Source organism: Rhagoletis pomonella, unplaced genomic scaffold (assembly GCF_013731165.1).
Source record: "Rhagoletis pomonella isolate Grant_MI unplaced genomic scaffold, Rhpom_1.0 Rhpom_scaffold_00003, whole genome shotgun sequence".
In the NCBI taxonomy this organism is placed as follows: Eukaryota; Metazoa; Arthropoda; class Insecta; order Diptera; family Tephritidae; genus Rhagoletis; species Rhagoletis pomonella.
In genome coordinates, this window is record NW_023458557.1 from 40,981,418 (window position 1) to 40,997,333 (window position 15,916).

A 15,916-nucleotide genomic window follows, 5' to 3' on the forward strand; every position below is an offset into this window, starting at 1 on the left:
CCTTTGTTTTCGAAAAAATTAAAAATAAAAAAAAAATTATGAGAAGTGATAAAAACTTATCAACTTGGTACCAACTTTGGATACAATAAACAACTGTATTCGTCTGATTGTCTCGTACTTTATTTTTGTTAATATTTCTACCGGGTGTGGGGCGCACACATTTGCCTTTTTTAAGAAGTTTTACTTCTATCACGTGTACGATGTTGCACTCGTACTATTAAACTAATGCTTTTTTCTCAAGTAGTTTTGCTCAGTGGTAATTCATACATATGATCGTAAGTAGTAGCGGCACATTGGGTGGACTATCCCTGCAAAAATCGGTGGACCATGTAGTCTATTTGTGGTATATTGGAGTACTAACAAAAGTGTTCCTCTGTAATGATGTAGCAGACCAACTCGTGTCTCTGCACCAGCTTATTGTTACACGATCACTGCTCGTGTTTTAAAGAAATGTGATTGAAGTTGATCATTTGCATGTCTGGCTCTAGCTGAACGTGTAGAGCTGCTCGCTGTTAGTGGTTAGCTCCCAGCATGTTCGGGTTCGAATGCAGTCAGAGGCAGCATGTAATTTTTTATTTTTTTTTTTTGGTTTTTATTAATTTCGAAAAAGCATCTGAGAAGTGAAGAACAAAAGCGCGTACAATCGAAAAAATTTAACAACAATGCCATTGTTAATACGTTGGAGTAGTTTCGTGCTACTCTGTTGTAATGCAGGGATGGAGAATATGGTCCTGCCCTAGGACATCGCAATGTTAATTGGGCCATATTTTTTATATTGTGGGTAATTTTGGAGTACTCCTTTGTCCTTAGGGAGTACTCTTTAGACGCATGCATGGAGCAGTCGCGATTTTTGCAGGGAAATGCATTCACACATACATATTTATGTACAACGGTAGGTAATATTGTACGCGTCTTCCCAGGTAGGTTAAGTGCGGGTGATAAACCCATGTAGCATAGTTACATACTGTGTACATAAATACGTGCAATTAAAATGGGGAAAAATGTTACAATTTTGGCATGTGACTGAAAAAAATTCCAAAATACACACAAATTGTGGTTTCCAAGCCATGTACGAAGTGATGAGCACAACTACATCCTTCAACTTGTCAACTCGCTTGAAATTCCCCGATTTGCAGGAAATTTCGGTTTAAGTGGCAATCGGGGAATGGGCAATTTTTTTCGCGGAACTGGGTATGTTATTTTTATATCTTAAAGGAACCAAATTAGACGGATATATTAATTTTTAACCATTTCACCCTTTTTGGAGCGACATTTTTTCAATTTGAATCGCAATATCTCCACAACAAGAGTTTTTCCAGATATAAGCTTTATACCAGATGAGAGCTAAGGTTTTGAACTAGATTTGTGAAAACTTAGGATAAAATCGACTGACCAGTTTTTGAGAAAATGCCCGAAATGTATATTTTCAGCAGCCACGCCCACATAGGCATACGAATCAATACATCCTGGAACAAAACCTTCTTAGTTTTTTTTTTGTACTTTAATTCCTGAAAGTTTTAAAGAAATTAAATGAAAATACGTACAGACGCCACATACGTACCAAATAGGGATCTGAAAATACAATCCCGGGATCCCGGGATTGTCCCGAAATTCAGGTAAAAGTGCAACTCATCTGTGATCATCCTATTATAGTATTTTAAATCAGATTGATATAACAAAAAAAAAGTACAATTTATTGTAATTCATTTACATATTTATTAAGGCGATAAATCAGTATTTTCAATCAACAAAAAACAAACATAAAATTTGACAAACATATATGTATGTATGTACATATCCTCATTAATTTATAACATAGTTTTTGTACCACAAGTACAAATGCATATACGGTCACTCCGAGAAATATTTTGCATAGATTTTTTTTGCAATATTCAGAATATTTTTCGTGGTATTTTTTTTTTTGTTAATTTAAAAAAATATATACGTATGTGCAATTTTGAAGTTGCTAAACCATCCCGTTGACATTTTATATATTTTTTTTTTTGCCACAAAAAAATTCGTTATAAGGAAGAAAATGCCCAACATCGTCAGTAAAAAAAAATTCAAAAATCAAGGGAGTTTTTAGCAACTTTAAAATTGCACTTTATTGTATTACAAAAAAAAAACAAAAAAAAACTGAATAGAATTTTTTTTTTAAATTATGATTAAAAAGTTTGATATTTTTATGATAATTTGGTGAACTTAAACCAACTTTCTCTAAAGTGTGAAATTTTGATTTACATGATTTTTGTTGTAAAATGAGATATATATATTTTTTAATTAACAAAAAAATACCATGAAAAATATTTTGAATATTGCAAAAAAAACGATGCAAATTTTTTTGTAAATGACTGTATTTGGTACAGCAGTAACTGCATATGTAACTATATAAAATTTTTTAAATCACTGTTTGAGATCAATTGAAGATATTATCAGTATATTTAAGTAAAAATAAAAAAGATAACACATTTAAGTAAAAAATAAATATATAAGTGCATCACCTATTCCATTTTGAGCAAAGCAAAATTATTCCTTCTTTTGATGGAAATGCGATCTTAAAAAAATGATAGCATTAAGGGTTGCAAAAAATTCTTGTTTTGCCCCTGAGAGGGGATATTTGTGATACAAATTTAATTGGCTAACAAAAAAATTGTTTCCAGCAATCCCGGGATTTAAATCGACTAATCCCGGGATATTCGGGACTTAAAAAAGACCGGGGTCCCGGTTTTTGTTTCGCAACACTTTAGCCTAATTTTTAAGAATCCGGTTAATCGTTTTATGAAGCTTCAATACATTTTCTGGACACACTCTGTAAGACCTTTTCAATGATACGTGTCGATAGGGCGTCTGGATAAAAACTTCCAAATCTCGTGTATATATACATAACCGAGTCATTTCAGCCTGCTACTGTGGCTGCTTTCGTCACTCGCGCGCACTGCCGTGCGCTGTGATTCGGTTTCGCTCAAACTTCTACTTCTTTACTTATACAGAAACCACATGAATAAAAGTTTCAAACCTTGCACAAATTTCACGAAAAATTAATCCAACTTAAAAAAATTTTCATCGAAATTTCCAACTTTTTAATTCGAGTTTTTAGAAAATTTTTGGGAACGCAGTTTTGTAGCCCATTCAATTTAATCTAATATAGTGCAAGTTTAAAATAGAAAGAATTACCACCGTAGCTTTAGTAAATGCGTTATATGGAAGGCAAAAAAATCTCAAAAATCTACGGTAATTTTTGGCTATTGCATTGCAGTTGCATTTTATTAGACTAAAACTTAATGGGCTACCATCTCACCATTGAATCATGATACAAAGTGAACATTTGAACACACATTTACATGCGTGGCTGTAGTTCAGTGCGCAGAGATGCAGAGACTATTTGTTAGCTTTCAGAAGGGTTCGGGTTCAAATGCCGTCAGAAGCAACATGGTCATAAAATGATAAAATTTATTTTTTTTTGTGTTTCCGAATTATTCGGACAAGTGCAGAACGCAATCACTCCAACGAAAAAAATTCCGAAAATTGGACTACTCCAGGACTATCTTACGGTCAGTGTTGATTGGACCGGTCCTTTTCCAATGACACGCCAATGCTAAAAATGGAAGTTGAAACCATTGGCAGGGGAATTATGAGGGACTAGTGCTGGTAATAATAGGGACTATCTGAGGGCTAACCTAGGGGGAGTCGGAATTGCTGCGGGGTACCCAGTAGAAATTCTATTCATATAACATCGCTGTTGGTGGCATGAGCTTGCTGCTGTATATACATGTGTGTGTATAAATTTCAAAATAATTTGCAAGAATCTCCACATACACAACAAACATACAACCTAAATGTATACTATGCACTTAGCTTTAAATTTTAACATTTTCGCAGCTCCCTATATTTATCTTCATCTAAAGCAGGGATCACTAGATTTGTACATTTTAACAGTTATAGAGTGACTGCCAAAATGTACAAATCTGTACAAATCGTGCAATCCCTGCTTAACAGCTTCTTTACAGCGTGTTCACTACTGCTAGTGATAGCAGCGCGTAATTTGCCGGCGCAACTATTAGTTTGTTCCAGTACTTTTCGCACTAAAACCTGTGGAAATGTCAAACTACAATTTTACTCTCTCTAGTGAGAGTAACAGGAGAACAGCTGCAGAAGTGTACGGGAACGCAAAAAGCACTTTTTCCATCAAAAACGTCATTTGGTTTGTTTACTCGTCATTAGTACAAGACTGATATGGCTGGAAGATCACTAAATAACTATTAAAATCTATATAATTAAAAATAATTGCATATATATTCGAGTATTTCATTATTTACTTCCATTTTTTAACTTTGCTTTCACCGCGTTCTGTTTTTGTACACAAATGCAACTCTACCTATCGTTTGACACTTTTCATGAATTTTCCAGAAGAAAAACTCCGGACAAAATCTTGAAACTTCATTCTGGGAACAGTTGCTCAGTTACTCTCACGAGAGTGTTCCCAAATACAGAATTTTTGGCGTACGGGAACGACTTTGGACTAAATCCTGCAAAACCTGCAAATCGTAGACGTGCAGGAACGCTCTATATCTAGGATAGTTTTAGGCAGTGGTAAAATAGATTCTATTGTGAATTCCTTGGTAAGATAAAATACCGGAAATTAGTTTGAATAAATCAGCTGTTAACGTTGGGATGTACTTGATCTGAATGCTTAAATTAAATAACACACCGATTTGTTTCTGATTATGCTCCTAATTCGTGACACATAGGGCGTGTTCATATTGTCTAACCGTAGACTGTTTGTCCTAGAATCGCACAGTTGAGTAGTTCCACTCAGTTCAACAGTTGCCAACTTTCCGCCATTTTTCCATCGTACAATTTTTTCGCTACCTGAACTCCACGTGTTTTGCTCAGCCTAAACAGATAATCGAAAAGATTTACGCCGCTTATATTAAATGCACTACACTCATAAATGGAGAGTCAATTTTTTAAAAACAAAGTAAATTAGTACAAATTGTTAGTAATTTTCATTCGAGTTTGAGTAACTCCTTTCACTAAATGGCTTTTAATAACTTTAACGAGACCTGATCTTATTTTATTTTATTCATTTTAGTGCAGTTTTGACAAAATTTCCATGCTAAAAAGTGCGTGTGTAACACCGTACACATGATAGAAGTGAAACTTCTTAAAAAAGGTGTGAGTACCAGGTACCTCCTCACGAAATTGGATGTGTAAACATATGTTTACGGTTTGGCAAAACATTAGGCGATTGAGTTACATACATAGAATTGGTTAGAAATCAAACAATAATTTCATTTCATCTTATTTCTGATATACATATAATTTTTAATTTATTTATTCATTTTCCGGTAACACCACCTTATATGAATTTGCGCTTCTAGCATCCATAGGACCGGGTTGTAATGGAAGTAATTGTATGTTTAACAAATAAATGAAAATGTATTTATTTAAGTTGAAAGAAGACAAATTCCTTTGTTCGGCATTTATTCTTACTCGCTTTCTATCTTCCAAGGCGAATTCATATATTCTTATCACGAATTCATATATTCATGTGGTAGCAAGAGTATAAAAACATAAAATTACCTCATAAATTAAAAGCATAAGTATCACATGTATGCGTAGTCCAATTCACGAAAGAAATATCTGGGGTCGAATCGTAACATACGATATCGCATTACTCGTCACGTAAAAACACATTTTTCGGATTATGACATACGTGAACGTACTCTTTATATCGTAATTCGGTATGATGACATACGTGAACAAGTGACGAGCGTACTCGTTCGTTTGAAATGTCATTCGATCACAAAGTATCTATCGAGTGGGAACGAATTTAAGCAAAATTTAAGTAAGTTACACATTTGTTTGTAAAAATACTGTATGTTTAGCTACTTCCTTTATCTTAGGACGAATTTCAACAAACTTAATCCTCGGCAAAAAGATATAATGGCAGAATTTAAGGCAGAGCACCCAAATTTTGGCCAAAAATACTCCTCCTAATTCTGCGCAAGGCAGGGCGACCACAAATCGACTATGGGAGGAGCTAACCAAACGTTTAAATTCTGTAGGACCACCGGTAAAGGATGCTAAGATGTGGAGGAAAGTAAGTACATCTGTAGTTTAATAGAATTTCCATAGGAGTTAATAATATGTGGCTTCTTGCAGGCTTTTGCTGATCAGAAATATCAAGCAAAGAGGAAGCTTTCCTTTAATAAGGCATCCAAGCAGCAAACTGGTGGAGGACCTTACAGTGAGAAGGTTATCACTGCCTCTGAGGAACTCATTATTGAAGCTGCCGGACTAAAGGTTTGTGTAGAGGGGAACAGGTCCGTGCGACCATTTGGGAGTACATCAACTACACAAACATCTAAAAATGTCAATGAAAGTAGTGACAGTGATTCCAGTGGCGAAGAGTCAAGCTCCTCCCATAGCTCTGTACCAGGTCCATCATCAGCAGCTTTGTCATCCTGTCAAAATGTTGCACCACGGAGCAAACCTCCAAGAAAGAAGAGTTGAAAAGATGAAAAGTTGGCATAGCTCCAACAAAATGTAAACTCTGTGTCCGAATTCCAACGTAGTCTAGATGCTAGATTAGACAGATTGCTCGAGATACAGGAGAGGCTGGTGTTGATGTACGAGCGATCGTTGGCGATAAAAGAAAAAGAGCACCGAATCCAACAGTCATCGAGGAAAATAGATTTAGAAATTAAGAAGTTAGAGCTAGAAAATTTATCGGTTAATTTAAGAGAAATAAATAATAAAAAAAAAAAAACTTTTTAATAAACAACGCTTTTATAAATGGACTAAAAAGTAGAAAATAATATTTCTCAGTCCCATAGAATTTGTTTTGATAACTTTTGATTTTGAAATTTTAGCAAAAGTCATTATAAACAATTTATGAAATTGAAAATGAAAAACGTGGAGCGCATGCAATACAAAGCATTCGATTTAATTGACAATAGTCAAACTACATAACGTAGACCTAAAATTTCTACAGCGAAAGTAGAACTTTGAAATCGATTTTAAGCGGTCGTTATTCATATACCCACATACATACATTCATATATTACTTTTCATATCAATTCAAGTGTATTACATGCGCCCCACGCTTTTCATTTTCAATTTCATAGATTGTTTATAATGACTTTTGCTAAAATTTCAAAATCAAAAGTTATCAAAACAAATTCTATGGGACTGAGAAATATTATTTTCTACTTTTTAGTCCATTTATAAAAGCGTTGTATATTAAAAAGTATTTTTTATGTTATTTATTTACTACTTTTTAGTCCTGTCTGAATAAAATTTTGCAATAGATATTAAAATAATTCAACGATATTAATAGAAAGGTGCACACACATGCATTTACATATGTATGTACATACAAACGAGCACCAATTAATTTTATTTAAAGAAATGGCGTGTCGTCTATTTCCGCTGTAGCAAACGTAGTACATAGGGCGACATCTAGATGTCATCTACCTCGCCCTATTCACTACAGCTGTCGCCGTATGCACTATGCTTTTTTATAGGAACTTTTCAAAGCTTTGCTTTGGTGTCGGACACACAACATTGAAAGTTTCTGGATCCACAACATTGAAAGTTTCTGGACTCACAACATTGCAAGTTGATAAAAGCGTTGTAAAAAGAAACATGTGACGTTTTGTACTTAAATATTTATTGAAGTACATAAATTTTTTGTTTATTTTTTTTCATGTACCTGAAGTATTCAATTTTAATTTTAGGAATAGAACTGTTTTCTTTTTCAATGCAAACTTTTGGATGCTAGCATTCATGAAGATTCATCTCTGGTGTAACTTTTATAATATTTGATTAAAACGAAGAGAATTAATTTGTGAACAAAAGTAAAAGTTATTTATTTCATTTAGGAATACAAATTAAAGGTACATATTTCAAAAGCAAGATCGTATGATTTGCAGATCATGCCTGATATTCACAGAAATATACATATGTATGTATATACTTTCTCAAATTTAGGTACGATTCGAAAGTGAATGCCTTATTTGGTCTCTTTTCGTTTGGCCAATCGAGGTGAATTGACTTGCTTCGCCTGCGTCGATTTCGGCTGCACTGTCAGATTCATAATTTAAGGATCATAATTAATTTTAAACTTAATGCACACGTTCATAATTAATTTTAAACTTAATGCACACGTTGTGTAATGCTGAGCAGACATTAGCGAATCTCGCCACTTTTGTTGTATGATATCTTCCCCTCTTGTTGTACCCTAAGATTCTCCAACGGCCTTTTAAAATACCTATGCTTCGTTCAATGATACACCTTGCTTTAGAATGAATATCATTGAACACACATTCGCTTGAACCATCCGGAGGATTTCTATAAGGTGTAATGCACCATGGCTCAATTGGGTAGCCGGAATCCCCTATTAAAATTTTTATTATTTTTAAACCAGTATGAAAGAAATTAAAGTCATGAGCATATCTAACAGCCATGCATTTTCCTGCCTGTTAAGCTCAAACCGCTCTTTCAATACTCTCCTTTGGTCTGAGTGCTTCCAAACGAAGGAGTCATGAGCCGCCCCACCGTATTGAGAGTTAATCGCCAAAATTTTGTAATTATGGTCACATATCTGACAAATTTACTATTAAGTAACTTTATTTCAACGGCATATATTGTAGCATAGCATTAATACTATGGTATCCCTTTCGGGTTAAATACATATGTTCGTCAACTGTGGGTTTCTGCAAACCAATGTGAGTTCCGTCACCGCAACCGATGACTAAGAATGGGAAACATATCCTTTAGATTACAGACATGTACAAGTATTTGTTTATATACCTCCAGGTATTCTGTATTTCTCCACAAACCACAATTTATTTTCCATTTCCATAAGAACAATCGATGCCAACTTTTACACATTCCCACTAAAAAATCGTTTCCGACACTGTGTTGGTACCCACCGCTGGCTAGAAGGGAAAGAGTGGCAGCCATTTGTAGTATTGGAGGCACCGCTTTGGCGTCCGATTGCCTTCTCTAGAACGTAAGTAAAAGCCTCTTTTGTCAAACGGAATCGTTACAAGAATCTGCAGTGAACCCTTTGTTAAAAAGCTGGGAAAATATATAAACTACATCCTTACGCTGTGCTCGGCAAGCTTAATGGATTGCTCCGATCTCTCAGCTGCCTTCGTGTGACTTTTTCATCTCCTTCACTACCGCTGGAGCTCAAATAATAAAGCAATGTCGGATACATATTTTAAGTTTTGGTTTAATTTGCATTCAATTCTTCAATATTTTGACAGTTCCACCACTATTGCGACTTAAGAATACGATCCATAGCGTCGTGGAACTTAAAAACTATTGTGAACTAAAAATAAATTACGATCCGTTCGTTTTCGTATGTGATAATCCCATTCAGCTTATACGACTGACATATCACGTAATTTTATTTCGTATGGTTTCCGATCCGTGAACGGATGTTACGATTCGTGCCCTGAGTAAAAACTATGTTCATAAACTCTATTTCGCGTTAATTGAAATCATGAAATAGTGTTCATTCATTCAGTTTCTACTCAAACGCATGAAATGATTTCATGAATTGGCCTACGCATAATGGTAGTAAATGACAGAATGAATTACAACAAACACATCCTTTTGACGTAATGCAAGCCGAAAACGTAGGATCAAATCAATCCGAAATCAAGTTGGATGTTTTGCCCACAAACGTTGCAATTTTGCGAGCAGTCTCATTGTAAAATCTCGTTTTTCCAATTTCATAGTTTCGGCTTATATTTATAAAATTCAACGAAAGCACTTACCTATTTCGGCTGAGTTATCCATTTTCGTTATTTAGTGTACAAAATAAACGCAAATTAAATGAGTTTGTACAACCTGGCCAGTAATGTAGCGATAAGTTGTACAACTTGCCAGAAAATCCAAATTTTTTGATCTTTCATAAAACCTAGACATAAATTCATTCAACAGGCCCACAAACGGTGCAATCTAGAGCTAAATAACAACAAGTTGAACCAACGGTCGCTACGTTTATGGTTTTCTTTAAGAAACATCGGGCGAAAATTTCAACCACAGTATATACAGTAATAAACCTTTTCGCAGTTTTTCACCATTTGGTCCCCGAGGTACTTTTGGGTTGTGTGCATCGTTTTCGTTTTGCGCGCACGGCAACACTTACTGTGGGGAATTTCGCCTAATGATTAGAAAAATTCTTTTCCAGGATAAAATATACATAATTATGTGTTATTTATGAACAAAGTGTAGGTTAAGTATACTATTAATCTGTAATCTATGCTGATATTCATGCTTTATGAAAAATAATATCAATTGTCGTTGGCCCCGGATCAATAAACGAATTTAACGCACAATTTATCCTGTGATAGCTGTGGTTTATTTCTAAACATAAAACGTTATTTCAATCTTAGCACATAAATACATATTTAATAAAATTGATTTGATTTACTCACTGCTGTGTGCCTTTCCGGGTGCTTGCCAACGAATGTAAAAAAATTTAACAAGAAGGACGCAATGTAAATGAAGGCGAATGAATTCGCCGCGATACAGGACACAGGGAAAACGATGAATAAGCAGAAAGGCAAACAGCGATCAGTTTACATAGTAGCCAGATTAAATTTCAAAGTGTAAAATATTCATTCAAAAGGTGGCGTTCTGGGACATCCCCGCCCCCGTGAATCATCCGATTCACCAGCTTCAACGTCCAGAACGGCTAACTTTGCAACGGCTCTTCGCTTCACCCTGGAGTTCCGCGCACATCAACATGCCGTATATCACCATCTTTGCCAGGATACCACTGCTCCACCACGCCTCGACACCATTGCCTTCTTGGAACGTTAGGGTCGCACAGGAATACTAAGTCCCCTTCCTTCAACGGTTTTGTTGGTTGACACCACAGGATACAACTGCTCCACCACGCCTCGACACCACTGCCTTCTTGGAACGTTAGGGTCACACAGGAATACTAAGTCCCCTTCCTTCAACGGTTTTGTTGGTTGACACCACTTCTCACGACGTGTTAGGGTCGGGAGATACTCCAGCACCCATCTCTTCCAGAAATGGTCTCTGAGTTGACGAGCGATACGCCACTGCTGACGTATAGCAGGGGGTTTGAATGGTATTTCGGTCACACTGGGCGTATGCGCAGCATTGGCTGACCCCAGCAGGAAATCGTTCGGCGTTAACGGCTGCTCTTGGTTGGGAGAGATGGGCAGGTGCGTGAGAGGCCGGGAGTTGACGACGTTTTCCGCCTCGAGCAGGAAGCAATTGAGTGTGTGCACACGTGGGACGACTTCTTTGAGCGTTTGACGCAACACTCGCTTAACGCACTGCACCATCCTTTCCCAGGCGCCTCCTTCAGCTGGGTTAAACGGTGAGTTAAATACCCAATCGATGCCTCGTTGCGACAATTCACCCTGCACACGCTCGCAGTCGAAAACTTCAGTAAATCTTTTGGCTTCATTATTGGCGCCAACGAAGTTTTTCCCGTTATCGGATCTCAACCTCACAGGCACTCCTCTGCGGTTAACAAAGTTGCGAAGGACGATGATGCAGGAGCCAGTGCTCAAGTCGTGTGCCATTTCCAAGTGCACTGATCGTGTGGTAAGACAGGTGAAAAGTGTCACCCACCGCTTTTCGGTGCTGCGCCATACTGTTACATTGAGGGGTCCAAAATAGTCCATGCCAGTGTATGTAAATGCGCTTACGTGAGGCGTGAGTCTATCGATGGGAAGCGGCCCCATTAGTGCCGGAACCGGTGTCGCCTTACGGAGGCGGCACACATTACAGCTGGCGATGACGTTGCGTAGGAGCGTCCTTAGCCGAGGTACCCAGTAAACGCGGCGGATGGCGCATATAGTAGCTTCAGAATTTTGATGGCCCATGAGAACGTGATGATGTGTTGTGACTAACTTCGTATACGCGTGAGTGGGTGGCAGTATTATGGGGCGCCTCGTGCAGATCGGAAGCCAGCTGGCGGCATCAATGCGGCCGCGAGCACGCAGTACGCCATCCTCGTCTAGGTATGGCAGCAATTGCAGCAACGAGCTGTGCCGCGTTATGTCTTGTCCATCGCGTATGTGCTGAATTTCTTCGGGGAAGGATTCGCCCTGAACCAGTCGGCATAGGAGCATTTTCGCCGCTTCGAGATCGCCAGCACTTAGACCGTAGGGAGTCTTAATTTGGATTCGGCGACAAGTTTTGACGAACAGTATAACCCAGGATGTAGTCATCAACAACCTGTTGTATGAAGAGAAGCGATTAAAGTTTAAGAAATTTTGGTTTACGATGGTTAACGCGTGTTGTGGTCGTAGCTCTTCATCGTTCTCTTCTGATTCGGTGGAAACTGCATATTCAGAGGGCTAGGCTTGCTCCTCTTCTTGCAGAAACGACGGACCTTGTACCCAGCGCGCTAAAACTTCAGCAATTCTGTGCTGAACAAACGGCTTATAAATACGGTGCTCGCTTCGAACCCATTTAATGACCGTCGATGAATCACACCAAAGGAATCGTTTGTCGGGTTTAAAGGAGTGTGCTTCGCATACGACTTGTTGTAGCCGCGTTCCTAAAACGGCAGCTTGCAGCTCTAAGGGCGGTATAGTAAGCGGCTTCAATGTAGCGCACTTAGATTTCGCGCAAATGAAGGCAACCTCCACCTCACCGCGAGCGTTCTTGGCTCTCCAATTGACGGCAGTAAAGGCGTTCTCGCTGACGTCAACAAATGTGTGTAGCTGTAGTGTTTCCGCCGCACCGTTGCGGAAGTAGAATCGGGGACAGGTATACCTGATTACCGATAGCAGTTGCTTCCGCCACTTTTCCCATGACGCACCAATGTTGACTGGAAGTGGCTCATCCCAGCGCGCTTCGTGTCTCCACACCTCTCGCATTAGCAGCTTCGCCGTGACAACAAAGTTACCCAGGAGCCCCAGAGGATCAAATATGGACATGACCACACTGAGGAGCTCCCTCTTCGTAGCACATCTAGTACCGCTCATCACCGCTTCACTCACGTTATTAAACTTGAGTCGAAATGTAAAGTTGTCAGTCGTTGAGTTCCAATGCAAACCCAATACCCGCTCAGTGCCCAGACCGTTCTCCGTCGAGTTCGATGTAAAATTGCGAAGCTCGAAGCCGACGCCCATGTGAATCGCTCTTACCTGTGCCCCGATGAAGCTATCTACGAAGTCGTCCACATAATGATTTTCTAAAATAGCAGTTACAGAGCGGGCTGTATAGCGGCAGTCGCTGCCGTGTTCTAACGCGTTTCGTGTTTTAACGTAGTGGGCCGCACAAGGTGAGCAAGCAGCTCCAAACGTCATCACGCGCATCTCGTACACATCGGGAGTTCAGCCAGAGTCACCGTCCCGCCATAAAAATCGCTGGGCGCGTCTATCCTCTGGGCATACAAGCACTTGGTGGAACATTTTCACGGAACCGGAAAAGAATAGACGGCAACGGTTTGTATTCTTGTGGCCCCTTAAGTAGATGACTGTTTAAGGAGATACCATTGGCCTCGGCGGCAGCGTCGAACACGATTCGCAGTTTGAACGGCTTGTTGGGGTTCACTACCGCGAAATGCGGCAAGTACCAGGTACGTGGCATCGACAAAGCGAGCTCTGACGTTGTGAGTCTGCGCGCGTAGCCCTTCTCAACGTAGCTGTCAATGATTTGCTTATAGGCGACAGCAAATCCAACATCACGACTCATTTTTCTTTCAACGCTCCTTAACCTATTGAGCGTCATTCCGTAGCTGTCTGGCAATTGATCGTCGTCGTGCTTCCATAGCAGTCCAGTTTGGAAGCGTGATCCAACACGACAGGTTGTCGACTCCAAGATGGCTCGTGCACGGATGTCGGCCTCGCTTTCGATAGGTGGCGATGGTCTCACACCAAAGCTTTCAGTCTCGAAAAAATCGGCGACCATGTTGTGAAGCGCTTCATCCCGACTGGACTTCACAAATAGGCTCGTTATAGGCGAAGGCGAGCATTTACTAACTGGACCGAACACCACCCAGCCTAGTTTCGTTTTGGCTGCAAATGGTCCGTTTTTCCTCATCGTAATGGTGGTCGATGATAAACCCAAATGGCAATTGTCTATGCCATGAACATGCAAACTGTGTGGCCGTCCTTGCAAGTCTAACTCCTTTGCAAGGCTACTATCAAGCATCGTTACAGATGAGCCCTCTTCGAGTAAAGCGTAGGTGTCGACGCGGCGTTTCTTTCCATACAACGTGACCGGCAGGATGCGATAAAGCAGCTTTTTTCTGAAGAGTTGGTAGCACAACTTAGTACTGTTGCGCCTTCATCGCCAGGCGGTTGGTGATGAGCATTGTTCGGTGGCGACGTAGACCTTGATGACGCAGAGCGGGCGGCGCTTCTGACGATGACGTGGAGGGAGCTGACAGGCGCTCTGATCGGGACTCGTGGAGCAATCTGTGATGTGACCGATTGCACCCATCGATACCACAAACCTTACGTCTTCTGCAATTGCTGGTACTGTGACCCGCATTCAGGCAGGCGGAACATAATCGCCTCGATTTAACTTCGGTCCGTCGATCGCTCACCGTTGCTTCAATTAGGCGCTTGCAGTCCGCTGGCTTGTGCTGGCCCTGGCATAACGGGCATTTTCTCGAAATCGTCTCATCCAAATGGAGTACCATGCGACGTTTGGGCTCACGAGCGGCATGTTGACATTCATCGTTAACCGTGCACATAACGTTGGCAAGTGATGTAAGCCAATCACTGAAATGTAGTGCAGTAGCTCGCATCTGCAGGGCAGTCGAGTACCTGCCCCACTCAATGCGTTTGCTCATGGATAACTTCGCGATAAGTTCATCAAGCAACATCGGATTGGAGATATGATGCTCGGCGCCAGCTGACTGCAAGAAAGCACAAATGTTGTTTACTTTGGTCGCAAACGGTATTAGCTTACTCAAAAGGTTCGCGGGAATTGGCGCTTTTTCCTTAACCTGCGCTAACTGACTACGAACCTGTTGCTCTGGCCGCCCAAACCTGAACTTCAACTGTTCAGTAATGCATCCGACATTGTTAGGGTGGATCAGCAACGATTTCACCGTCTTGCGCGCATCGCCTTTCAAACACTTTTGAAGACGCTGGTTGTTGTCAAAATTACTATACCCATATGCCGCCGTCGACTCCATAAAGGCTGCATAAAATACGGGTCAGTCTTCTGGCCTATCGCTAAAATCAGGCAAGTCTAGCAATTTCTTAGGGAAGTTAAAATTATGTGGTGAGTACTGTATGTTTGCGCAAGCCCCGTTGGCTTGAGTTGTTGGTATCGGAGCGCTCGATGACTGCGATGAAAATACATCGTTCGTGTGTAGCGCTGAAGTTCTGCGCAAATTACCAGACATTGCGCTACCAATAACGGGCTGTGGTATTAAACTGTGCAAGTTCACTGAAGTAGGCGGCGGCATAGGTGGGGCTTCAATAAAGGGCGTAGAGGTACTCGACTGTACGTTAGTTGGCAATGCGTTTGTTAGCGATGCTTCGAATTGCGTTAGCGTTGATCGCGGCGGCGCTGGCGGTGCTGGGTGCGACTGCGCGACTACGCCGCTGGCGTAAGTAACGGCAGAACTACCGTTGCTCGATAACGCTGCTCGAAGAACTTCATTTTGGGCTTCACGTTCTTGCAACTGTACCTGGGTGTCCCTCAAGTGGAGCTCCAGCATGGCTATGCGTCTCTCGATGTCTTCGAAGTTATGACTGGCAGAGCTATTTTCGGGGATTTGGCGTGACACCGGCACGGAGTCGGTGCCTGCGACCGTGTGAACGGCTGGGGCGGCTGGGGCTCCATCGTCGATAGGCATTTGGTTGGTTGTGGCCGCCCTACTATAGGCACTGGTTGGCACGTTAGAACTAGTACTTACTGCGGTGTTAAATGACGCTTCCAA

General features: G+C 40.3%; 2 protein-coding genes across 2 annotated transcripts; both read right to left on the minus strand.

Annotated features, from left to right (window-relative positions):
* Positions 1 to 10,841: 10,841 nt before the first annotated feature.
* On the minus strand, positions 10,842 to 12,236 carry LOC118736234. The gene has a single exon (XM_036466322.1). The coding sequence runs from the start codon at positions 12,234 to 12,236 to the stop codon at positions 10,842 to 10,844; it is 1,395 nt and encodes a 464-aa protein (XP_036322215.1).
* A 2,051-nt stretch (positions 12,237 to 14,287) lies between these two features.
* LOC118736235 lies at positions 14,288 to 15,163 on the minus strand. Its single transcript, XM_036466323.1, has one exon. The coding sequence runs from the start codon at positions 15,161 to 15,163 to the stop codon at positions 14,288 to 14,290; it is 876 nt and encodes a 291-aa protein (XP_036322216.1).
* Positions 15,164 to 15,916: the final 753 nt, after the last annotated feature.